Source organism: Anabrus simplex, chromosome 2, assembly GCF_040414725.1.
Source record: "Anabrus simplex isolate iqAnaSimp1 chromosome 2, ASM4041472v1, whole genome shotgun sequence".
NCBI lineage: Eukaryota > Metazoa > Arthropoda > Insecta > Orthoptera > Tettigoniidae > Anabrus > Anabrus simplex.
Genome location: NC_090266.1, coordinates 82,481,194 through 82,508,187, shown reverse-complemented (window position 1 = coordinate 82,508,187; position 26,994 = coordinate 82,481,194). Strand labels below are relative to the sequence as shown.

Below are 26,994 nucleotides of genomic sequence, written 5' to 3'. Positions count from 1 at the left end.
TATTAGTGCGCTGAGTCCTCTCCTGCAACTGGACTCGGAAGTCGGCTCTCGGTTGGTGGACAATGCCAAGCCCACTGAACTCGCCCAGAGCTTCCTCGCAGGTTGAACATGACTGCGGGCTGAGTCATACTTCTATCTCCTGCCCACAAAATCCAGATCGGGCATTCGGCTCCCTCTTCTGACGTCAATCAGGTCTTGAACTAGGCCCCGAATTTCTCCTCGAGTCTTCCAAACAGGGCCTGGATGTTCCCCTTGCGTTTCCCAAACTGGGCCTCGATGTTCTCCTCGCATATTCCAAAATGGGTCTCGATGTTCTCCTCCCTTTTCCCCAACTGGGCCTTAATGTTTTTAGCCAAGGAAATTAACTGTTTAAACATCACCACGGTCCTCTGGTAGTTCTTCATTTTTGATTCCAATGAATTTCCAATAGTCCTGTCACGGTCACCAGTTAAGGTATTCACAATGACGCGCACGAAATGCTGTAAATTTTCCAGCTAACTCATTCCTGGTTCCCAGAATTTTACTCATTCGGAACAAATATTTCAGGTTCCCTATGAAAATCAACGTCTTTATCAACATACCACTTAGTCGAGCAGCTTGTCTCCTTTCTCCGAAGTTGTCCCAGCCCAAAATTTGCAACATTTTTGTAACGCTACTCTTTTGTCGGAAATCACCCAGAACAAATCGAGCTGCTTTTCTTTGGATTTTTCCCAGTTCTTGAATCAAGTAATTGTGGTAAGGGTCCCATACACTGGAACCGTACTCAAGTTGAGGTCTCACCAGAGATAAATATGCTCTCTCCTTTACATCCTTACTACAACCCCTAAATACTCTCATAACCATGTGCAGAGATCTGTACCCTTTATTTACAATCATATTTATGTGATTACCCCAATGAAGATCTTTTCTTACATTGACACCTAGATACTTACAATGATCCCCAAAAGGAACTTTCATGCCATCAACACAGTAATTAAAACTGAGAGGACTTTTCCTATTTGTGAAACTCACAACCTGAATTTTTACCCCGTTTACCAACATACCATTGCTTTCTGTCCATCTCACAACATTATCGAGGTCATTTTGCAGTTGCTCACAATCTTGTAACTTATTTATTGCTCTGTACAAAATAACATCATCTGCAAAAAGCCTTATCTCTGATTCCACCACCTTATTCATATCATTTATATATATAAGAAAACATAAAGGTCCAATAATACTGCCTTGAGGAATTCCCCTTTTAATTATTACAAGGTCAGATACAGCTTGGTCTACTCTAATTCTCTGAGTTCTATTTTCCAGAAACATAGCAACCCATTTAGTCACTCTTTTGTCTAGTCCAATTGCACTCATTTTCCCAGTTATCTCCCATGATCTACCCCATCAAATGCCTTAGATAGGTCAATCGCGATACAGTACATTTGACCTCCTGAATCCAGGATATCTGCTATATCTTGCTGGAATCCTACAAATTGAGCCTCAGCGGAATATCCTTTCCTAAACCTGAACTGCCTTCTATCGAACCAGTTATTAATTTTGCATACATGTCTAATATAATCAGAAAGAATGCTTTCCTAAAGCTTACATGCAATGCATGTCAAACTTACTGGCCTGTAATTTTCAGCTTTATGTCTACCACCCATTCCTTTATTCACAGGGGCTACTATAGCAATTCTCCATTCATTCGGTATAGCTCCTTTATGTAGACAATAATCAAACAAGTACTTCAGATATGGTACTATATCCCAACCCATTGTCTTTAGTATATCCCGCGAAACCTTTTCAATTCCAGCTGCTTTTCTAGTTTTCAACTTTTGTATCTTATTGTAAATGTCATTGTTATCATATGTAAATTTTAATACTTCTTTAGTATTTGTCACCTCCCCTACCTGGACATTATCCTTGTAACCAACAATCATTACATACTGCTGACTGAATACTTCTGCCTCTTGTAGATCCTCGCGTACATACTCCCCTTGCTAATTAATGATTCCTGGAAAGTCCACAAGGACACAAAAATATTCTTGCTACACCATAACTGTACTAAACAATTATGGATTACAAATTATATATACAGGTAATAATGAATTACGTATATACAAGTTCTTACATTAATTGAACTGATATAAATGTCTACATATAGTGCATGTTTCACGACATAACCTCACAAAGTCGACAAACTTGACCATATCAGTCCTTAATTGGTCCGAATTGACTCGTTATATTAATAACATATGTAATATATTAATATTATATATTATGTTGTATTAATATTATATATAATAATATAATATATTAATAATATATTGACAGGGCGGACCAAACAATCACCCGTTGTACATTATTGTTATAACCTCACAAAAAACGCGATCATATCGTATGTACATATGATGTAATAATAATACTACTACTAATACTAAATGGATGTAAACACTTCATAATTATACATTACAAGTAATAATAATAATAATAATAATAATAATAATAATAATAATAATAATAATAATAATAATAATAATAATAATAATAATTCGAGCTCAATATGGGCATTAGTTACCCATGGATGAGAGAATTTTATTTTCAAGTTATAACTCTTTGTCACACTTGCGTCAGTCTTAAATTGTTCGAGTTTACTGCATATCCGTATGTGGATGGGAGGCGTAACCAGTCTTAAGGATAATAATGGATAGGTAGAGCATTGCCAGAAACATGGTCTTGCTCACGCAGTGATCAAATATGTTTTACGGACATGGGTCCAGAATAGCATAATTTTCGTGTTAGACCTTCCATCAACTCATCATCAGTGTTCAAGATGAGACCACAGTGGAAGATAACTCCACAAATCAAATTCAAGGTTTTGTGCTCTTCCACTTTGACAGGGATTTCGCCAAAGTGGTCGCACTTGAGTAACCGATCAGCTTGCATGGCAGTGCACGCCTAATAACAAACCATGGTTGCGCAATTTTTAAGGACTTCCAGTTTACAAGTTATTCCAGTTTTTCGTAGACAGTTTCTATGTGTCTACAAAACAAAATAGATTTCATCAGCTTGAAGTCATTTCCATCGGTTCTGGTTGCAACCGGGAACCTGGCGAAGCATGATCCCATACCTTCACAATGCGCTTGTTCCCAGATGGTTGCCCCCCTCACGGAATCAGAAGTTAAAGACTTGGGTGGGGGACCACCCTGGGCAGACTGTAGACGTGGTTTGTTTCCAGCCATGCCCAGAAACATCCTCCCAGAATGCCATCCACTCTGATCAGGGGACTGAGAAAACGAACCAAGTTGCCAAGGCAATAAAAATCTTGCCATAGCAGGTATGCCCAAGGTCTGATGTAGGACGATGCCTAATACGTTCGGCTGACCGAGGCAATGAGCACTAGGACTCCCTTCCTCAAATCACCTGCAACCGCATATACAGAGTAATAAGTATAGATTTAAATATTTTTTTAAATTAATAATAATATGTCCTTCCAAGCATTCAGTTGTGCAGGAACCTGCACTGTCAGGCAGATACTACTGATGAGTATATGGCGCTACCACCTGACTTGATTCTTGGGGATACCATGAGGCTTTCGAGTGTAGTCACACATGGACCCCCAAGTAGCACGAACATCAAAATTTTAAAACGGTCTAAAACCAACCTTGAAAAAAAAAAAAAAAAAAAAAAGATCAGAAATAAAGAGAGGACTTTTTTTTTTTTGCTAGGGTCTTTACGTCACACCGGCACGGACAGGTCTTATGGCGACGATGGGATGGGAAAGGCCTAGGAGTTGGAAGGAAGCGGCCGTGGCCTTAATTAAGGTACAGCCCCAGCATTTGCCTGGTGTGAAAATGGGAAACCACGGAAAACCATCTTCAGGGCTGCCGATAGTGGGATTCGAACCTACTATCTCCCGGATGCAAGCTCACAGCTGCGCGCCTCTACGCGCAAAAGAGAGAACTAATGGCTAAATAATCCTCTCAGTCAGTCGCCTTCTATGACCGGCAGGGATTACCTGTGGATGTATTCCGCCTCTCCCATCCACAGGGGGTACACCACATGGTACCAAAGCCACAATCCATTTCCGCACCTACATCACCCCTTTTAGTCGCCTCTTACGACAGTCTGGGGATACTGTGGGTGTATTCTTTGTCTGCATCCTCCACCCACAGGGGGTTCCAGCAATTACATTCAGCAAATGGTCTATTCCTTGTTCTTCCCAGAAGGTGTAGGCCTATTTATGAACTACTTAACACATTATTAATTAATTTCTTTTTTTTTGCTTGCTCCTTTACGTCGCACCGAAACAGATAGGTCTTATGGCGACGATGGGATGGGGAAGGGCTAGGAGTGGGAAGGAAGTGGCCATGGCCTTAATTAAGGTACAGCCCCAGCATTTTCCTGGTGTGAAAATGGGAAACCACGGGAAACCATCTTCAGGGCTGCCGACAGTGGGGTTCAAACCTACTATCTCCCAAATACTGGATATTGGTCGCACTTAAACGACTGCAGCTATCGAGCTCGGTAAACACAGTATTAATACCAGATCAAAAGAAAGCTTATGTAAAAAACAACCTGAGAAATCTGTTTTAGCTGAGTATGCATTCTTCTGTCTGGACCATATAAAATACGCAAAAACTGACATGCTTACAGCCATTTGTGCTCCTTTCAATCGAGAGATTACTGAAACAGAAGGATTCCAATATGTTCAATTGTAAGGTACAAGGCTGGCTCTTAATAAGAGTCCCATTCTCAGCACTTAGAAACCGCAGTAGCTCAAATGTGGTACAATTTCTCCAGAATTATGGACGGCACAGTGAATGTCCTTTCCACTAAAGTTTCTAGACAGGGTCTGCTGAAAAGTATATAATGTCAACACTCATCAAAATGTTACAATAGTCTAACAGCCTGGACAGCACAACCATTCTAAAACAATGGTGATCTTTGTTTCAAGGTGATGTATGCTTATTGGTCCTGATACAATAAATCTTGGTGGAATTTTCATAAACTCACCTTCAGTAGCCATGGATTATTTTGAGCGGCTTGGAACAATATCTCCCTTCCCCCAGCTCCACATGCTTCCAAATTAATGAATGCTTTTACAGCTTTTGCCCATTGGTGCTGAGTGATGAACGCGTGAGAACCCTGTACAGTATATAAACAGTATATAAATAAACACTAAACAAAACTTTGCACAACTTTTGATTGATCTATCTGCAAGATTTCATGGGAACACAGAAATAATAGCACATTATCTTTACCTCCTAATACTCTGAAAAAAGAAAAGTTTAGTCTTAAACTGATGATGATGATGATGATGCTTGTTGTTTTAAGGGGCCTAACATCGAAGGTCATCGGCCCTAAGTCTTAAACCTCCATACCTTTCACTAACACAACATGCCATATAGAGTACTTGAAATACTTTTACAGCACAATTAATAATGCATGCTGTTGCACCAAAACCAGAAATGAGCTCTAAATCTTTGTAAACATTAATGAATATAAATACCTGCAATGGTGTTTCCTCAGCACCATTGAAAAGGAAAATGACATCATTCCTCAAAGGTAGGTGTGACTGGGATAGGACTCTTATAACTTCTAACATGACAGCACAGTTAAGACTATCATCACTGCTGCCTAAAAGTGCACAAGAGAAGAACAAGTATTCAGAATAAATTTTCCAAATCTTCAGTTTCAAAACACTTTAGTGGGCACAATAAAAACATACAACAGTTTGCAACGAGTTATAAATGCGAAATCTCCACAGCTAAAAGCCGCCACCACCACAATGCACTGAAAAGCAATGGACTGAATTTTCTTTACATTGCACCGAGACAGACACAGAAACAAGAAAGTTCTGCCAAGGAGAGAGGCTCGTTGGTGCCGTCACTACTATCCCCATGCTTCACATTAAATGCAGTTACTGAACAGAATGACAGCTTGATCGCCGATAGATGGCTAAAGGACTAATCATGCCATGTCACGATAGATAAGGGAATGGCATTAACCATCGCCAGGCTAGACCCTGCCTAGGGACGGCCAGAGAGGGAGCGCAACTCCCCCTACATGCTGCCAAATGCTGACGGAGACACCTTTCCTGTCTGAAAGTATCTACGATTTTAACCATATTTGGTCTAATTTGTCCATGTTGACTGCTACAAATATATCTTTTTATATGGGCCTACCTTGTCAATACTCACATGTATAAACTCATATTTATTATTTCCATAATTATATGCAGTACATGTTTCGGGAATGCTACTATTCCCTTCATCCGGCACAATTATAAAATCACTTAGTATTTCTAAAACCCTTCAACCATAAAATTATTACTTCTACTCAAAATAAACTAAAAACAAAGTCTGTAATTCCTAAGCTTTACATTCCTAATTGTCCTTAAACAGTTATGGTATGTGCATAAAATGGTTTGATAAAACTGACGATCGATATGTCTCTTGATGTAATTTACACTGTCCCTTTGGTATGTCAACTCCTTATTGAATGGAGCATTCCAATGACAAATCATCTAGCATGCATATGTATGTAGTGACAAGGCGTATCCTTCAATGTTTTAACTGCAAAAGATTTGTCTGCCAGGTTGTGGGTATTTCTACAATATCTATAAAAACAAGTAATAAAATAAATAGATGATAACCGTACCGAAAATCTATGTAATAAACACACAGACATACAGCGAGCAATAGCTTACATTCACGTAAGGCAGTTGTTGTGCGTCATATGGTGGACTTGTTGCGTGGGCTGAAGGCAACAGACTGACGAGCAGGATCGCGTGTAGCTAGGGGAAGAGAGGGAGTAAGGAGGTACGCTTTGTAGAAGGGGAATGTTGATATGTGCTATATTCTTTGTTTCTTTTTCTTCTTCTCTCCCTTTTTTTATTTTTTTTTATTGAATTGCTAGCTTAAACAGCAGCAGGTTTTCTTCTGTAGCATTCTCTCTTTCTGTTTTGCTTTATGTTGCACCAACATGGATAGGTCTTCTGGTACCAATGGTACCATAGGTCTTATGGTGACGATGGGATAGGAAAAGACTGAGAGTCGGAGGGAAGTTACCGTGGCCGTGACCTTAATAAAGGTACAGCCCTAGCACTTGCCTGATGTAAAAATGGGAAACAACAGAAAACCATCTAGAGGGCTGCCGAGAGGGGTTCGAACCCACTCTCTCCCAGATGCAAGGCCACATCTGCGCGCCGCTAACCGCACGGCCAACTCACCCGGTATGCAGCATATTCATTCAAATTATTGTCCCTATTTTGTTTTTGTGATATGTAGATCTCAAACTTTTCCAATATATTCATACGTCTCCCTTTATTCACCGGGTGTAATAATTAAAATGGTATCTGGGGTTGCCTGCGGGCAAAACTGCTTTAAACTTATCACTCGGTTGTAAACTATAGTTGTGTATCAGTTTTAACTGGGTCATTTCTAGTTTGTTCTAGTCAATTTATAATGTTTTGCTGGGTGGCTGAGGCAACCCCCCCCCCCCCCCACCATTTGCTACGTCAATATATAAGTTTTTAGGGAGATTGGGCATAGTATGTGATTTTGCCCTTCTTGAAGTCAAGTAATGTATCTAAATATCTTAAGTGTTTGGCATGCATGAAAGTTGTAAAAAGGTTAAACCTTTTGGTTGGTTATGGGGGCAGGTCCCCCTCTTGAGAGACTATGTACCTAAAAGGGGTCAGTATCCCTGGCTATTGTAACCGAGTGTAATTTACCTATAGCTATAGTATGTTTTGGTCTGTTCTTATTAATAAATATTTCGCATAGCAACTAGCCATGGTCCGCGCTAATTTATCTATCACGTTCATTGCCCTACCGGTTTATGGCCCTGATCTTTTGACCCGCACCTTTTTTGCTTACAACCGGCATTTACCGGTGTATCATTCTGGTAGTGGAGCGTTTATTTGGGCCTGTTCTGGTCGTTATTTAACTGGCGATTTTCAGCCCGGGGACCATTTCCGCTTGGGGTGTTCTCTCTCCTGCTCGGTGGCTGGTAGTGATTAAATGATGGCTGCTCGTTATATGCCCTACCCTGAATCTCTCCATAAAGAGGAACTCTCATATGAATTATTAATCTGTAGTTTGGAGTCTAAAGGAACAGTTAAATCTGATGAGCTTTTATTACGAACTAACCTAGACAGAGTCATCGTAGTGCCCCAATACTCCGACAGTGAGGTCGTGAGTTTGGCATCCCTGATTCAAACCAACCCGTCTGACATTTACTCAGTTATTAATGTCTTAGAAAGTGACACAACTTCGTTTTACAAGTTAAAACGGGTACAAGGGCGTCTAACTCATTATGTCCGTCGCACGGAAGATTTGCTTTCATTGGGGTTGAAGGAGGAACTCTTAAATCAAATCCAGGCATTAAAAGTTAAAAGCTGCCAAACTTTTAGAATAGCTTGAGGCTTGGTTGGATACACTTTCCATTAATTCAAAGTCTGTGTTGCTTCCAACTAACCGGGTCGAGGAGGAAGCAAAGAAGGCAAGCTGCAGCCCTGAGTCTGATGGGCAGTGAGCCTCATATAAGCCGCAGCAATTTATTCTGTTAAGTGCTCCCTTTCAGGTTAACTCACCTGTGAAACAGCAGACTTTGCGTTCTCTGAGCTTGCCTTTCTCTAATATTCCTCATCCATTAAACAGAACGCTGAAGGACATCCCTCGTTATGCAGTAAACTCTGCAATGATGTAATTTCGTTTCTGCGGTTTTCTGCCTAATTTCAAGATCATGCCCTAGTGTTTGGCTAACACATGTTCAAATACTACAAATACTTTATCCATATACTGCAGGAGTATTTTCAGACAAAATTGCTATCTCTGGAGAATTGTCACTTCAACAGTTTCATTCCCATTTACTTACTTATTTCATACCAGCTCCCGCTCTCAATTCTTTAGCGCTGAAATTTTATTTCAGAGTGCAACAGTCAGATGAGATCTTAACCAAATTTATTGTTGATATCCTCTGTGAACCATGTGACCTTGCCGCGGTGGGGAGGCTTGCGTGTCCCAATTATGCAGATAGTCGAGCCGCAGGTGCAACCATATCGGATGAGTATTTGTTGAGAGACCAGACTAACGAATGGTTCATCGAAAGGGGGGGTAGCAGCCTTTCGGTAGTTGCAAGGGCGGCAGTCTAGATAATTGACTGATACGGCCTTGTAATAATACTCAACATGGCTTAGCTGTGTTGATACAGCAACACGGCTGAAAGCAACGGGAAACTACAGCTGTAACTACCTCCCAAGGACATGCAGCTCTCTCTGTATGAATGATGTACTGATGATGGCTTCCTCCCGGGTAAAATATTCCGGAGGTAAACTAGTCCCCCATTCGGATCTCCGGGTGGGGACTACACGAGAGGGGGCGATCATCAGGAAGATGGATACTGACATTCTTCGAGTCGGAGCGTGGAATGTTAGAAGTTTGAATCGTTGTGGTAGGTTAGAGAATCTGAAAAGGGAGATGGATAGGCTAAACTTAGATGTAGTTGGTATAAGTGAAGTACGTTGGCAGGAAGAACAAGATTTTTGGTCAGGCGACTACCGAATTATCAACACAAAGGGTTATGAATTTCATGTTGTTGGTCCGTATTGAACTAAGAATAACATATAAATAGTAACACAGTAAAGGTTTCCACCTATTCAATACTATATGTATTTACAATATTATAAATTACATGGAACAAGGGAAATGCAGGAGTTGGTTTAATAATCAATAAGAAAATAGGGCTGCGGGTAAGCTACTACAACCAGCATAGTGAAAGAATTATTGCCGTCAAGATAGACACCAAACCAATGCCCACCACAATAGTGCAGGTCTATATGCCTACTAGTTCAGCGGATGATGAAGAAATCGAAAGAATATATGAGGAGATAGAAGATTTAATACAATATGTAAAAGGTGACGAGAATCTAATTGTGATGGGAGACTGGAATGCAGTGGTAGGCCAAGGAAGAGAAGGTAGTACAGTAGGAGAATTTGGATTGGGACAAAGGAACGAAAGAGAAAGTCGGCTGGTTGAATTCTGCACTGATCATAATTTAGTCCTTGCCAATACTTGGTTCAAACACCACAAACGATGGCTGTATATGTGGACGAAACCTGGAGAAACTGGAAGGTATCAAATAGACTTCATTATGATTAGGCAGAGATTCAGAAACCAGGTGTTGGATTGCAAAACTTTCCCAGGAGCAGACGTGGACTCTGACCACAACTTATTGGTCATGAAATGCCATCTGATGTTGAAGAAATTGAAGAAAGGAAAGAATGAAAAAAGATGGGATCTAGACAAGTTGAAAGAAAAGAGTGTGAGGGATTGTTTCAAGGAACATGTTGCACAAGGACTAAATGAAAAGGCTAAAGGAATCACTATAGAGGACGAGTGGAGAGTAATGAAAAACGAAGTCAGTAGGGCTGCTGAAGAAATGTCAGGAAGGAAGAAAAGATCAACTCTAAGAATCAGTGGATAACTCAGGAGATACTAGACCTGATTGATGAACGACGAAAATACAAGAATGCTAGAAATGAAGAGGGCAGAAAAGAATACAGGCGATTAAAGAATGAAGTGGATAGAAAGTGCAAGGTAGCTAAGGAAGAATGGCTGAAGGAGAAGTGCAAGGATAATACCAATATGAATGGTCCGTTATTGGACATTATAAATTTTCCAGCTAGCTCATTCCTGGTTGCCAGCGTTTCGCCCTCATGTGCTAGGGTGGGCTCATCAGTTGGTACCTAGCACACTTACCAATACGCTGGCTAGTGCATACCGTGGAGGCCACTGCGTAGGCTAACTGGAGCCACCGGCAGTGCCAATGCACTAAGAGACTTTGTCTCATCACTAAAAATTGATGCCTGCTTGGCCATCAGATGATATAGATGTTGATTCCCATAGGGAATCTGAAATATTTGTCCTGAATGAGCAAATTTATAATACCAATATGAATGGTCCGTTATTGGACATTATAAATTTTCCAGCTAGCTCATTCCTGGTTGCCAGCGTTTCGCCCTCATGTGCTAGGGTGGGCTCATCAGTTGGTACCTAGCACACTTACCAATACGCTGGCTAGTGCATACCGTGGAGGCCACTGCGTAGGCTAACTGGAGCCACCGGCAGTGCCAATGCACTAAGAGACTTTGTCTCATCACTAAAAATTGATGCCTGCTTGGCCATCAGATGATATAGATGTTGATTCCCATAGGGAATCTGAAATATTTGTCCTGAATGAGCAAATTTATAATACCAATATGAATGGTCCGTTATTGGACATTATAAATTTTCCAGCTAGCTCATTCCTGGTTGCCAGCGTTTCGCCCTCATGTGCTAGGGTGGGCTCATCAGTTGGTACCTAGCACACTTACCAATACGCTGGCTAGTGCATACCGTGGAGGCCACTGCGTAGGCTAACTGGAGCCACCGGCAGTGCCAATGCACTAAGAGACTTTGTCTCATCACTAAAAATTGATGCCTGCTTGGCCATCAGATGATATAGATGTTGATTCCCATAGGGAATCTGAAATATTTGTCCTGAATGAGCAAATTTATAATACCAATAGGAATGGTCCGTTATTGGACATTATAAATTTTCCAGCTAGCTCATTCCTGGTTGCCAGCTCATTTGCTCATTCAGGACAAATATTTCAGATTCCCTATGGGAATCAACATCTATATCATCTGATGGCCAAGCAGGCATCAATTTTTAGTGATGAGACAAAGTCTCTTAGTGCATTGGCACTGCCGGTGGCTCCAGTTAGCCTACGCAGTGGCCTCCACGGTATGCACTAGCCAGCGTATTGGTAAGTGTGCTAGGTACCAACTGATGAGCCCACCCTAGCACATGAGGGCGAAACGCTGGCAACCAGGAATGAGCTAGCTGGAAAATTTATAATGTCCAATAACGGACCATTCATATTGGTATTATAAATTTGCTCATTCAGGACAAATATTTCAGATTCCCTATGGGAATCAACATCTATATCATCTGATGGCCAAGCAGGCATCAATTTTTAGTGATGAGACAAAGTCTCTTAGTGCATTGGCACTGCCGGTGGCTCCAGTTAGCCTACGCAGTGGCCTCCACGGTATGCACTAGCCAGCGTATTGGTAAGTGTGCTAGGTACCAACTGATGAGCCCACCCTAGCACATGAGGGCGAAACGCTGGCAACCAGGAATGAGCTAGCTGGAAAATTTATAATGTCCAATAACGGACCATTCATATTGGTATTATAAATTTGCTCATTCAGGACAAATATTTCAGATTCCCTATGGGAATCAACATCTATATCAAGTGCAAGGATGTCGAAGGTTGTATGGTCGTGGGAAAGGTACATGCTGCATACAGGAAAATCAAGGAAACCTTTGGAGAAAGGAAATCTAGGTGTATGAATATTAAGAGCTCAGATGGAAAGCCACTTTTAGGGAAAGAAGACAAAGCAGAAAGATGGCAGGAGCATATCCAACAGTTGTATCATGGTAAAGATGTAGATAATTTGGTCCTCGAACATGAAGAGGCTGTTGACAGTGGTGAAATGGGAGACCCAATTTTGAGGTCAGACTTTGACAGAGCTGTAAGTGACCTAAATAGGAACAAGGCACCTGGAATTGATGACATTCCCTCTGAATTACTGACTGCCTTATGAGAAACCAGCATGGCAAGGTTATTTCATTTAGTGTGCAAGATGTATGAGACAGGAGAAGTCCCATCCGATTTTGGCAGAATGTTGTTATACCTATTCCCAAGAAAGCCGGTGCTGACAGGTGTGAAAACTACCGCACCATTAGTTTAGTATCTCATGACTGCAAAATTTTAACACGTATTATTTACAGAAGAATGGAAAAACAAGTTGAAGCCGAGTTGGGAAAAGATCAATTTGGATTCAGAAGACATGCAGGAACACGTAAAGCAATCCTGACTTTACGTCTGATCTTAGAGGATCGAATCAAAAAGGACAAGCCCACGTACATGGCATTTGTAGATCTAGAAAAGGCATTCGATAATATTGATTGGACCAAGCTAATTATGATTCTGAAGATGATAGGGATCAGATACCGAGAATGAAGAATTATCTACAATCTGTATAAAAATCAGTCTGCAGTGATAAGAATCGAGGGCTTTGAAAAAGAAGCAGCAATCCAGAAAGGAGTGAGGAAAGGCTGCAGTTTGTCCCCTCTCCTTTTCAATGTTTACATTGAGCAGGCAGTCAAGGAAATCAAAGAGGAATTTGGAAAGGGAATCACAGTCCAAGGAGAGGAAATCAAAACCTTGAGATTTGCCGATGATATTGTTATTTTATCTGAGACTGCAGAAGATCACGAGAAGTTGCTGAATGGTATGGATGAAGTCTTGGGTAAGGAGTACAAGATGAAAATAAATAAGTCCAAAACAAAAGTAATGCAGTGCAGTCGAACGAAGGCAGCTGATGTAGGAAATATTAGATAAGGAAATTAAGTCTTAGAGGAAGTAGATGAATATTACAGCTTATAAATCTCATATTTATTCCATATTGGCTCAGCACAACTAAGGTTAAGTTATGAGTAGGTTCCCACCTTCCAATACTTACCAATTTCTATATAATAGGTTTATTAATTACATAATATATAAACCATATAATCTCTAGTACATGTTTCGTTCCGATTATGGAACATCTTCAGCTAAAATTTGACAAAATGGCAAGACAGTTAACAACACGACATAAGGGAGGATGTCAAATACGACACGACTGACTATAAGACTCATTTCAATAATCTAATCACAACTCAACTTCAACTACGGTTATTTTATCAAGAGTTCCCCCGATAAATATACATTAAGAAAATCTTGTATTTCTCCAATTTATCTTCAAGATTAACAAAATGTACACATCTCCAACATGAAGAAGAACCTTATCGCCGTTTTTACTTCGTCATTTGAACACTGACTTGTTGAATTTTTAACCAACATGAATGAACTTTATTTCATCATCATAATTATATGTTTTAATCTTCGTGCCATTTTATCATATCTTTTAGCTTTTGTATCATCATAACATCAATGTGTTTTAATTGTCTTGCCATTTTGTCAAATTTTAGCTGAAGATGTTCCATAATCGGAACGAAACATGTACTAGAGATTATATGGTTTATATTATGTAATTAATAAACCTATTATATAGAAATTGATAAGTATTGGAAGGTGGGAACCTACTCATAACTTAACCTTAGTTTAGATGAATATTGTTACTTGGGTAGTAAAATAACTAACGATGGCAGAAGTAAGGACGACATAATATGCAGATTAGCACAAGCAAGGAAGACCTTTCTTAAGAAAAGAAATTTGCTCACTTCAAACATTGCTATAGGAATTAGAAAGATGTTTTTGAAGACTTTCGTGTGGAGCGCGGCATTGTATGGAAGTGAAACATGGATGATAACTAGCTCAGAAAGAAAGAGAATAGAAGCTTTTGAAATGTGGTGTTACAGAAGAATGCTGAAGGCGAGATGGATAAATCGAATCACGAATGAAGAGGTACTGAATCGAATTGGTGAGAGGAGATTGATTTGGCTAAATATGACAAGAAGAAGAGAGAGAATGATAGGACACATCTTAAGACACCCAGGACTTGTTCAGTTGGTTTTTGAAGGATGTGTAGTTGGTAAGAAAGGTAGGGGTAGACCAAGGTATGAACATAACAAGCAGATTAGAGCAGATGTAGGATGCAATAGTTATGTAGAAATGAAAAGGTTAGCACAGGATAGGGTGGCATGCAGGGCTGCATCAAACCAGTCTATGTACTGATGACTTAAACAACAACAACAACAACATCAGGTTTTACGCTAGGGTGTTTGAGCTACATTATACTGAGAAGCAGATTGTTTCTACGATCTTAGAGGGTATTTCTCCATCATACAGTTTATGTTTGTGCTTCGCAGCCCACCCCATTGTTTTGCAGAGTTGGTAGCAATGGTGATATCGGTCAAAGGTGTTCGTCATGCGGACTCACTTTTTGGTACAAACGTATCTTCCGTTGATCCTAATGTGCTTGAGCCTTCGGTCGCTCATAAGCCCGTTCTTTTAAGGAAGTGTTATAGCTGCGGTGCTCCTGATCACTTGCGTAACAAGTGTCCCCCTCGATCTTGTAACGCACAGGTACTTAGCGGTGGTTCTGGCATTAATGTCCCATTTAGAACTTCTAATATTGTATTTTTTCGATATGGAATTTCTGGTCATGTGGCACGCCATTGCTTGGCGACTCCGAATAACAGCTGACTAGATCGGGAGGCGGTCGGGGTTCACTCTGCTGAATCACCTTCCTTCAATTTTTGCAATAATTCAATTTCTTCGTGCGAACCTTTATATATCTGCCCCGTTGGTTGTCTAGGGATATCCACCGATATTAAGGGTTTCGCCCCTTTTTTAAAGTTGAAATAAATAATGAGCCAGTTTCAGCCCTTTTAGATTCTGGCAGTGTAGTGTTGCTCATTAGTGATTGCCTTGCGCAAGTTGGTATGCAAATTTTCGGATTTGTTGCCTGTTTTGCTTTCTTGCGTCTCAGCTAATTCTTCCAGAATCGAGGTTCTGGGCGTCATAAAATGCAAAGATCGTCTTTCTAATTTACGTGGAAATTCCCCTTGTATGTAGCGAGAGATTTACCGTATCCCATTATCCTTGGTTTGAATTTCTTTGCTCATGCAGGATTGGTCTTGGATAAGCAGGAAGGATCCTGCTGGTTCAAATTTGGTCAAAGTAAGAAAATCCTCTTACATATTGTTAATTCTGCTTCTTCGTTGTTGGCGTTGCCCCCTCAGGATGAAATGGTATCCAACCTTAGCCATTTGCCTGCGGACCAGGCACAGTGCATTAGGGAGACGTGTGATGCCTACCCTGATGTGTTCACTGAGAAACCAGGGATGACGAATATCTTACAGTACAAGATAGATGTCACAGATTTGATTCCCGTTAGGTTTCCACCTTACTGGTTATCTCCCCCTAAAATGCAGGCATTAAAGGAGATAATTAACAAAATACTTGAGGAGAGAATTCTCCGTCCCTCCACCTCGGCCTACTCTTACCCATTTTGCTGGTGCCCAAACCCGGGGGTGCGGGTTACCGGTGTGTGCTGGATTATAGGGCATTGAACAGAAAGGTGGTATTGCAGAGTCGCCTCTGCTCCCGGATTTGCATTCGTGTTTCTCGTGGTTCAAGAGGGCTAGATATTTCATTGTTTTGGATCTGAATCAAGCCCATTATCAGGTGCCTCTTGCCGAGGAGTCTCGTCATTTGACTGTGTTCGCCACTGATTGGAACCTTTATGAATTTAGTCGTCTCCCATTTGGAATTTCCACTGGTGCTGCTGTCCTTACCCGACTTCTTGATCAGTTGTTCTCTGATATTAAGTTCAATTACCTTTACCATTATCTCGATGATGTAGTCGTTTACTCTGAAACGTTCAATGATCATCTCCAGCACCTCAATGAAGTGTTGCCGCCACTGATCTCTATACACGGATGGCTGGTAGCTTGGGTAGCAGTAAGCCGAATAGAAGATGGCTGGCGTAGTATGATGGCAACGAGCGCACGGTGCAGTAGACAACGAGAAGCACGCTTGCTTTGTTAATGCTCAGTTCACTGACGCCAGGCCTCTTGATTGTAGTTCCACAGGTGTTCTGTGCTGTGTTATTACAATACCCCACACATTTACAAAGGAATTAAGATGAAATACATCAATGAGAAATCACTAGTTTAGATATTTTACTCACTGAATTGAAACCACATCTTACTTCTGCATGTTAGTAAAATATAAACAAACAAGGGAGCCATGCTTGTACTACTACAATCAACACAAATACAAATTCCTAAATGTAAATAATACAAATACATAATATATTTAAAGTATCAAAGTATACGTGTGGCAGATATAAATTGAGTGCTATTTGGAAGAGGTACAACATTCTCTCCGTCAGTTCAAATTACAATATTTCTTTTTTTTTTTGCTAGGGGCTTTACGTCGCACCGAAACAGATAGGTCTTATAGCGACGACGGGATAGGAAAGGCCTAGGAGTTGGAAGGAAGCGGCTGTGGCCTTAATTAAGGTACAGACCCAGCATTTGCCTGGTGTGAAAATGGGAAACCACGGAAAACCATCTTCAGGGCTGCCGACAGTGGGATTCGGACCTACTGTCTCCCGGATGCAAGCTCACAGCCGCGCGCCTCCACGCACACGGCCAACTCGCCCGGTTACAATATTTCCTAACATAACGTAATTGTATTAATTACGTAGTAAACAAGTGACTTTCAGCATGCCGAAGTGTACTTGTATGGCAAATACGCCGTGAAATGCTTGAATATCCAGCTAAAAACACACAGTAAACTATCATTATGCCGTTACAGGAGAAGTGGGTGTAGTTCTGGGCTTTTAAATGTCTGCGGGCCCATATTAAATGGCTTCTACAAGCTTTAAACAAGCTGGAATTACTAAAATAAAAACATTTTCCGAAACAGGAAGAATAGGGCTATTTTTGTATGAATAAAAAAAGAAAAACCGAGTTTTTGGCTCAAAATACGAAATATTCAGTCATACCTCCCCTTAAGAAAGCATAATTCCGTGGCATACACGTATAAAATTTACAGCAACGTTTCCAGAAACTGTTTTTCACTCCTATTGTATTACCGATTGCTAATTGCATGTATTCATCACCTAAGTTAATATTTGTCGGCCGTTATTATACGCTCATTTTTATTGCTATCCCGGAGATTTACTGACCTCGGAATGACTTGTCGGTGTTCCCAATGTCCTTATGCTTTGAGTGAACATGTCTCTATATTTTCAATTATTCCAATGCGCCATTAATTGCGGTTTAAAATTGATTATATTATCATTGCTTCCCCATAAGGAGAGCTCTAGGATGGGTACACCAACATGGCGAACCGCACACTCAACTTGGCGTACTTTCTCCTGCAGCGGAGAGCTGGCATCAGCGATCCATGTATAGAGATCAGTGGTTGTCGCGCCTTAGGAAGGCCGGTTTGACAGTCAACTAATAAAGGTGTCATTTGCAAAGCCCCAAATGTCCTTTTTAGGACATTTTGTGTCTTCGAGTGGCGTATCTGTTGATCAGTCTCAGACCCAGGCCATTCGGCATTTTAAACCCCCGCACGACATTAAAGGTGTTGCCCGCTTTGTCGGAATGGTTAACTTCTTCCGAAAATTTATTCCCAATTTAGCTAGCCATGCCGGGCCGTTTAACGATCTTCAGCGTAAAGGAGTAAGGTTAGAGTGGGGTTCTTCTCAGCAGGCTGCTTTTGATGACCTAAAATTAGCTATATCCAATGCCCTGGTGTTGGCTATCCCAGATTTCACAAAAACCTTCATCGATCAAACAGACAATTCATCGTCAGCCGTTGCAGCCATCTTATTACAGGACTTTGAGTTGGGGAGATGCCTTCAGGGCTCTTTCTCCTCTCGAAGCTAAATACTCGGTGTATGAGCTTGAGGGGTTGGCTGTCCTTTTTGCTCTAGGAAAGTTTTGAATGTACCTGGAACATGTTAAGTTTGAGCTCAAGACTGACAACCAGGCGTTGAGCTGGGTGTAAGGGAACCTAGGAAAAACGGTTGTCTGGGCCGCTGGGCCATAAGGATCTCCTGCCTTCCAGTTGGCGTTCGTTACATCCGAGGTTCGGATAATGTTGTGACTGACTCGCTCAATCGAATGTTCTTCAATCACACAACTTCTAATGATGAACCATTTCCTTTCGAGTCTTGAGCTCCGTTACCATTGACAGGGATGATTTTATCTGATACCCCTCTCTTGTATCATGATATTGCAAAATTTCAAGTGGAAGATCCGGTCTTGGGGCCTATCATTCAAGATTTGAATGATGGGAACATTGTTGACCCTTACGTATTAAGGAATGGGGTTCTTTGTTGTCCCTCTCATCATGATTGTAAGATGAAGGTGGTTATTCCATCAGTATTAATACCCATGATCTTTAAATATTTCCATGAATCTTCCCTCGCAGGTCATCAGGGAATATTTAAAATGAGAGAAAAGGTAGAAGAAAATTTTATTTGGAAAGGACTTGAAGGGGCAGTTCGAGAACTCGTTACGGCATGTAAAATTTGTAGGGTTAGTAAGCCCTCAATTAACTCTCAAGTGGGTTTGTTGTCTTCTACGCAAGCTACCCGCCCTACGGGACATCTGTATTGTGACCGTGTCGGCACTATGAATATTTATTATGAAATGAATATATGGTAAGTATACATGCTTTGAGCTTCTTTGTCCATACGGGAGCTAAGTTGCACCATATTGTGCAACATCCCTGACTGGCTGACACTGAACTCACGCGTTTCATAGCTGATGAAACTCCCAAAGTGAGAGCGCATGATGAGGGAAGACAAGGAAGAAAAATACATTTAGCTAACTCCACCCCTAAAACAAATGCCGACTCACAATAGAGCCAACGTGAGAAGGTGATTTTTTAATCATATTTGTGAAAACATCACCTAAATTAAACATAAAGTACATGTCAAAGTAATATCAAGAACATTTGGTCCTTGGCAAAATTTTAAATCAGACTAATATGACATTATTTATGAAATTACGCCACCAAGCAGTTATGTAAGTGGCTGGAGTGTACCCACGCTAGCTGTGAATCGGACCGCCAATAAGGATTCCCCATCGGAGGACTGATTTAGATGGCTAAATTATAATTAAACTACTGATCAGTTTGAGTTTTGCACTACAGCAAGCGATAGTGATTGGCGGGCCACATAATCTGTCACATCACTAATTACCGTAGACCTCATGGATATTGAGATCTAGAAATTGGAGTGGGGACCATCTCTCTGTTTACCTCCCACCCTGTGTGAAACCATATAAGCTTCCCATACTGAGGGTGGCTGGATAGTTGACACCGAGTCTTTGAGGCAGCCACACGGCCGTTCTGTGGTCGCACTTTGCTTTGTCTTTGTGGAAAACCATGAAAGTAAACGGGAGTGCAGAGAATGAATATATTTCTAGTGCATTATCAGTGGAAAACTGTGAAGAAACGATAGTGCCGTACAAACTACGGATCGGACATCTGAATAAATTGTGTTGTATACTCCCAACACGAGACCATGATGCTGTATTGTGCCGAATGTTTGGTGAGAAAAACTATTCACTAGACAATGCCTTGTGATAGAGAAGAGCCCCCGGTGTGCGCGTGAATAAACTGTGGGATCGTGTGGATAGACACGCGGGTATCGAAACAGGGAAGTCATGTAAAATAACATAAATATAACTCGAGGGTTAAATTGTATAGGAGAACTACAGAGTGATAGTCTTTGTGAACAGAAAATCAGACATCCGAGACAGAGTTTTGAACATAGGAATCTAATATCACAATCAATTAAAATTGCTTCAACTGTAGCAGTGTTGAAACAGTGGTTACTGTACTACCTTGGTCGATTAAAATAGCAATGCCTTTGCCGGAATCAAATTAATAAATATTTAACTTTCATACTGAGGGGGAATGCAATCATAAATTGCAAGTGGGAAAATAACTGTGATGATAGGAGAAGGAATATTTCTGAACGTGGTGTGATTAGTATTGTTAATTAGTATTGAGTTAATTATTCAATGAGTCAGGATGGCCTGATGATAGGGTCTTCACCACTGCCTGTGGACAGTATCTTAAATGCAGGAATAGAAAAAGCACTCTATTCATAATGTAAATTTGTAGTGTAGACTAGCGAATGTACCCGTGCTTCGCTACGGTATTCTACATTGTATTCGATTATCGAAGTAAATAGTGTGCATGCAGTAAATAAGATTGATTTAAAATTGCATGTCTCTTAGCATTATCCGAGAAAGAGCATGGGGAGGTCCCCGTACGTTGTTTCCAATGTAAAGTGTTTGTTACGGATTTGTGATATAACGGCAGGCTCACTTGCCTACTGGCATTCACAATCGAGTTGGGAAGTTTACAATATAATTGCAGGCCCCATTGCCTACTACGCGGACAGAATCGATTTGGGGAGTTTTCGTTAAAATGGCAGCCCCCCTTTCCTACTTCCAGACAGATTACAGTTTTTATTATAATGGCAGGCAATTACCCTGCTGTCACACGAAATTGAGTTGTGCAGTTATCATTATAATGCCAGGCCCATTTTCCTACTTCCAGCCAGCTTACTGCCAGTCACACCAAGTTGGTGAGTTTCCATCAAAATAGCAGGCCACTATGCCTTTGCCAGTCACATTTTAGATGAGGACATTTCTTTATAATGGCGGGCACCCTTGCCTACTGCCAAACACAATCGGGTAGGGGAGTTTTAAACAAAACTGCATGCTCACTTGCCTTCTGCAAGTCAAATCGAGAAGGGAACTATTCATTACAATTGTAGGCTTTCCTTACTAATGACAGTTACACAGGAGTTGGAGAAGGAACCCTTTCCTTCTGCCAGTCAAAGTCGGTGTGGGGAGTACTGATTACAATAGCAGACCCACCCTTTCTCGATCGCTAAAAATCGACATCAGTGAATATATATAGATCGACATACGAAAGTATATGCGTGTTTACAATATTGAAGACCTTCATTTACAGATTAACTGCTACTAAACGTACGTCATATCGACAAAGGATTATACCATAAGACACGCCGGATTTAGTGGCCTAAATGGCTGGTCCTATGATATGTCATCTATTCTTGGGTCAGATTGAGTTAGAAACGTGGAACAGGGTAAAGGTTTTGTAAGATTATCTCACATTACATTACTTTTCGGATAATTATGTGATAGCTACATACATAGCACTTGGCTCACATATGGCTACTGGGTGGGCCGATTTTCGTGAAGAGTTTAATGATTCTGTATTTCATATAAGTAATTGAAAGTATGAATTATGCATGTGAAAATTCCAAATTGACTTAATATCGATTAATAGAGAAAAATCAAACGTAAAAGGGATACAGATACGGCAAAAAGTCATAAGACCAAGATTGTAGATCATTCCAAATTGAACGGAGATTGTGCAATCCGTTATGTGATAGGAATTTCCAATGGTCTGCACCATCATTAAAATTGCCTGCATATTTCGATATTCTTCGGGGATAAAAGTGAAAAATTTAATGTTCTAGGATGTTCTCCGTTCGTTACAGGCTAAAACGTATAATTTTACCAAATTTCTGTTTTCTTGTTCGTCTGGCAGATTATGCCGCAATGTGGATTTTGGGCGAGGCGGGTAAAAATTAGGACTTTCAGGAAACTAAACCAAAAGTTATGGAGATGGTCATTATTACCCCTTAAACGGAAAGCTGTACGAAAATTTCGCCAAAATAGTCAGTGTAGAGGCACACAGTCATTACGATTTGATTTATATAGATAAGGAATCTGCTCCATGTAAAACACCTTTTGGGCTATGTCCGCTGGACTTAACCTGCAAAAGTGACCATTCATGACATCTCCCTTATTAATCCTCCTGACGAAAAAATGCACATGAAAAAAAAGGTTTAGAGGTGGAATTCCATCACTTTTGGTCGATTTCCAGTCAGGTTGGTCTTGTTCTGTATATATTGTGGAAGAGTAAAATCACCATTTCGGTTCCCTATAAACCGCCAGTCCATTCCGGAACATGAAATGTTATTTACGTTTAAAACCTACCTTTGGATAGGTGGATGCTAAATATAATTTTTTGTTCGAATGTCTTCAGTAGTTTTCAAGTTGTAAGGAATACGCTTTACATGCACCCGCTCATGAGTTAAGTCCGATGGGACTTGTACAAAAAACGGTCCATTAATGTTATCTCCCTTATTAATCCTCGTATCGAAATGATGCACATGAGAAAAAAAGGTTTAGAAATTAATTTCTACCAAGGCAGGTAGAGTTAAATTAACGTTGGTTGTGTATATTTTGTGGAAGTGCAAAATCACTGTTTTGGTTTCGTATAAACCCCCAGTCAGTTCAGGGATTTAGAAACAATATTTGCCCTAAAACCTATCAAGGACAGGTGTATTCTAAATATGAGTCTTGGTGGAAATACATCCAGTAGTTTGTAGCACTCGCATACATACGGCGTAATTAAGGAAGAAAATAATACAGTTAAGAAAGTTGAAAGTAATTGAAAATGGATTATAACTGAGGACAGCCGGATAACGACAAATATGTAAATGCCAAGTGAATGTATTCGAAAATCAAATGCCTCTCAATAAATTATGCTAGTGTGAGTTATGGATATAATAAAGCGGTAACAGAGGAGAAATTCAGGTCCAGTGATTCCTAGGTAAACAAATAATAAGAAGATGACTAATGGTGTTATTACTTCATCTATTCGAGGGCGGTTATAACATCCAACGATATTCCGCCAATATCCCGCAGATAGGCCGATTGACGCCTCTCTTGCCTTCTACCCAAGGAAAAACCACGAATTTAAAAGCATGATGAGGAAAATGGCAATACGTTACTTCCCTGCTGGCATGCAGTCAGAGACGTTGCCATGGTAACCTGTAGGTTCGTTGTCGGTCTGTCGGTCACTCAATGCAGAGCATGATACCAGCGGAAAATTGTAAATTTCTCCGTCATGTGAAGAGTAACGTAAATTATGAACATAACGAAAGTTGTTTATAATGAAGAGACGTTTCATGTACGGTAAACGAAGTTTACAGAAAATCAATAGTATAAGAGAAAATGGAGAAAACCTTTGTGTTTTTCCTATAAACCCCCGTCTATTCAAAGATTTTAAAATGATATGCATATTGAAACCTTCCCCGGTATGAGTGTACTCTAAATATAAAGTTTTGTTGAGATCTATCCAGCCGTTTCGACGTGATGGCGGAAGAACCATTCTGGTTTTCCTATAAACCCCCCATGTATTCAAAGATTTTAAAATGATATGCATATCGAAACCTTCCCCGGGATGAGTATACTCTAAATATGAAGTTTGGTTGAGATCTATCCAGCCGTTTCGGCGTGATGGTGGAAATACCATTCTGGTTTTCCTATAAACCCCCCGTGTATTCAAAGATTTTAAAATGATATGCATATCGAAACCTTCCCCGGGATGAGTATACTCTAAATATGAAGTTTGGTTGAGATCTATCCAGCCGTTTCGACGTGATGGTGGAACAGACAAATAGACAGACAAACAGACAAACAGACACGAAACGTAAAAACCACCGATTCGGTCTTGAGTTGACCTAAAACGGATAAATATCTGAAAAATTGGCAAAACAAAAGAAATTACAGACAGCGGACCCCCTACAATTTTATTTATATAGATTAGATGCTGTAGTTTATTTAAAGTAAACCCATTTCATTTCAATTTTACAGTCTCATATCTTTATTAGAGGTAATGATAAATTTTAGCTTGTGAGCAGGGGGAAACCGTGGTTAATTCTCCGATGTAAGGGGGTGTCTGAACCCCAGCCTTCTGTGAATTTGTGGTGAATCAAGATGATATAGCGGCATGATACTGAGAGATAATTTAAAAGTGTTATAAACGCACGAGCTGATTTGAGCATTGTGAGTGGTGCATCAGTGTTAATGGGTTGAATATTTAGCCACAGCAGATGCATTGAGATGCATTTGTACAGAAGCTTGGTTTAATGTAATGAACCTCCCTTGTGCCATAGGTGTGGCCAGGCAAATGATTTATGGCCGATGGCCTGGTGAGCTAGGTGGTGTGGTAAAGAAATTGTCAAGCGAACAGAAATCTCAATGTTGTTAAGAGGTCGGGTTCCTACACAAAATTTCCAGCTCCTAGCAGGAGATGCATTTCTATTGGTTTCCGTATTTGTAGAAAGATATGTTTAAATTAATGTCTGAATAACTAATTATTACCCCTACTGAAGCGATAGCTAGGGTTTATCAGGATTCCCTACTGATGGTAAAATTGAGGCCACTAGTTCGAATCCCAGGGCACAGGAGGATTTCTAGTCACACAGCAATATGTTAATTCAAGAAAACAGCCAATGTTTGTATAATATGTTTTTCTTTTCCAGGTGTTATGGGATGTGCTTTTGGCTTTTTCTTTATCTTACATTTTGTGTATAATTTTATTGCGCTATTTCGTAGCCACGGACGATCTATGGCCCTGGGAGGCTTGTGCTCATACCTTGGAACAGAAGAGGTGCGGTTGACCTTGCACAATCGTAAGGGCATTTGTTTTCTCATGAGTTTGGATTATTTGTTTTAATCCAGATGAGGTGGCATTAGTCACTAGACAAAAAAGGTCCCTTGACTGTTGATCTCTGTGGCGCGTGGTCCCATGTGTTCATGACCCAGTCGGGGTAGTTTTTCGCTGTCACATGATCCCATGAGCTATGGGGGTTGATGAGAAAGGTCCCAGTATATCGACTACGTGGGCCCACTCCCGAAATCGAAGACTGAGGGGAACAGGTTCATTTTGGTATGCGACGATGGCTTTACCCATTTTTCCTGGTTGTTTCCGACGAGAATAACCACCTGTAAGGCTTTTCAGGCGTTTGCTCTATTAACCAGTGTTTCGTCTTAGGTCTGACACTAGACTCATCAGAGTGGGATGTGTCAGACCCTACCCACTGACGCTGGGGTGTATGCAGGTGAACTTATCAGAAGCCCTTATAAGAGGCACAGTCTGATAACTGCATATGGGAGATAAATCTCTACAATGGAATTATTGCCCGTCTACCAATTCCGATTGGAAAATTCTAAATTCCCATGGTTAATAGAGCAAACACCTGAAAAGCCTTACATCTGGTATGTTTTTGACATTTTTGACATGCTCTATTGGTGAAAAATATCTAATTCCCTCCATGGGAATTTAGAATTTTCCATTGAGAATAACCATCGCCGAGATTACCATTAGATGTTCAAAGACAATATTCTCGTCATTTGGTCCTAGTCAGTTCTTGGTTTCCGACAATGCTACGGCTTTCACTTCCAATCTATTCAAGAAATTTTGTTTTAGTCTGTCGATTTCTCACGTCACTACATCGGCATACTATCCCCAGCCCCCCTATGCTGAGAGAGTCAATCGTAATTTACGCTCCGCTCTCATCACTTTTCACCATCACGACGTTCAGAGGTGGTACACCTCTCTACCGTGGCTCGCTTACGCTTTTAATTCTGCTCTCCATGAGGCCCACCAATTTTTCCCCTTTCCCCTTATATTTTCATTTGTTCCTAATTCTTCGCTCTCTTGTTTATGGCATATTAATGTGTTGTTACCTGAAAGGATTGATCCCCTTAATATTCGTTCTAATTGGAAGAAAGCCAAGGAGAACCTCAAGGCCTCCTACCAAAAGAAAAGGAGCGCTACGATAAGGGGCGCCGACCCACAAACCTGGCGGCCGGAGATAATGTATTTATAAAGAATTTTGTTCCTTCTGGGAAATTGGCCTCATGCTTTTGTGGGCCTTGTCAGATTGTTGATTTTCTTACTCCGGTCACCTTGTTGATGAGGGATCACGATGCGGGGGGTGTTTCGGGTTCACCTTTCCCAGGTTAAACCTGGTTAATGGCCTTTCATTTGATTTATTTGTTTGGCGTTTACCTGTGCTACCTGTTATGCTAGATTATATCGGTGTACCTTTTCCTTTTGACTTTGTAATTTATTTATTTGGAGGTGTCATAACTCCCTTACCTTGTAGGTGATTTATTTGACTGATATGTGAGCCCTCCCGGAGTCCTATCTCTGCCTTTTTCTTTCCTCCTCCATGCCCGGCTTGGCTGTCTGGGTCGCTTTTGCGGTCCTCCTTCTTCTACCTAATTGGCTTGTGTTGGACTAATGTGAGCTAATCCCTGGCGTACATTGACTCCTTGGCCCGTTTCTTCTGGCCCCTGTTACCTGATGGACTATCTTGGCCAGTGTCCGCCGCTTATTATGGGGACGCATGCTCCGATTGCTCTCTGTGTCTTCTTGTGGCTACCTGCCACAAGCTTTGCATGATTATGAACTTTGGGCTTTCCTTTGGCCCATCTCTTGTTTGGTCTTGATGGTCAAAATGTTCGCCTGGTGATTGTGTTAGAACTCCTTCGATCATTTATGAAAAATTGGTTTGTCT

General features: G+C 40.8%; 1 protein-coding gene across 2 annotated transcripts in view; it reads right to left on the bottom strand.

The window, feature by feature from the left end:
* The window catches only part of LOC136864911 (endoplasmic reticulum metallopeptidase 1), a 500,707-nt gene that overhangs the window by 263,188 nt on the left and 210,525 nt on the right, over positions 1 to 26,994 (bottom strand). For both annotated transcript variants that reach the window (XM_067142320.2, XM_067142319.2), the window contains exons 5-6: positions 5,492 to 5,619; positions 4,996 to 5,127 (exon numbers count right to left, since the gene is read on the bottom strand). In XM_067142320.2, coding sequence (XP_066998421.2) covers positions 4,996 to 5,127; positions 5,492 to 5,619 — 260 coding nt within the window. The remainder of the gene's footprint in view (positions 1 to 4,995; positions 5,128 to 5,491; positions 5,620 to 26,994) is intronic.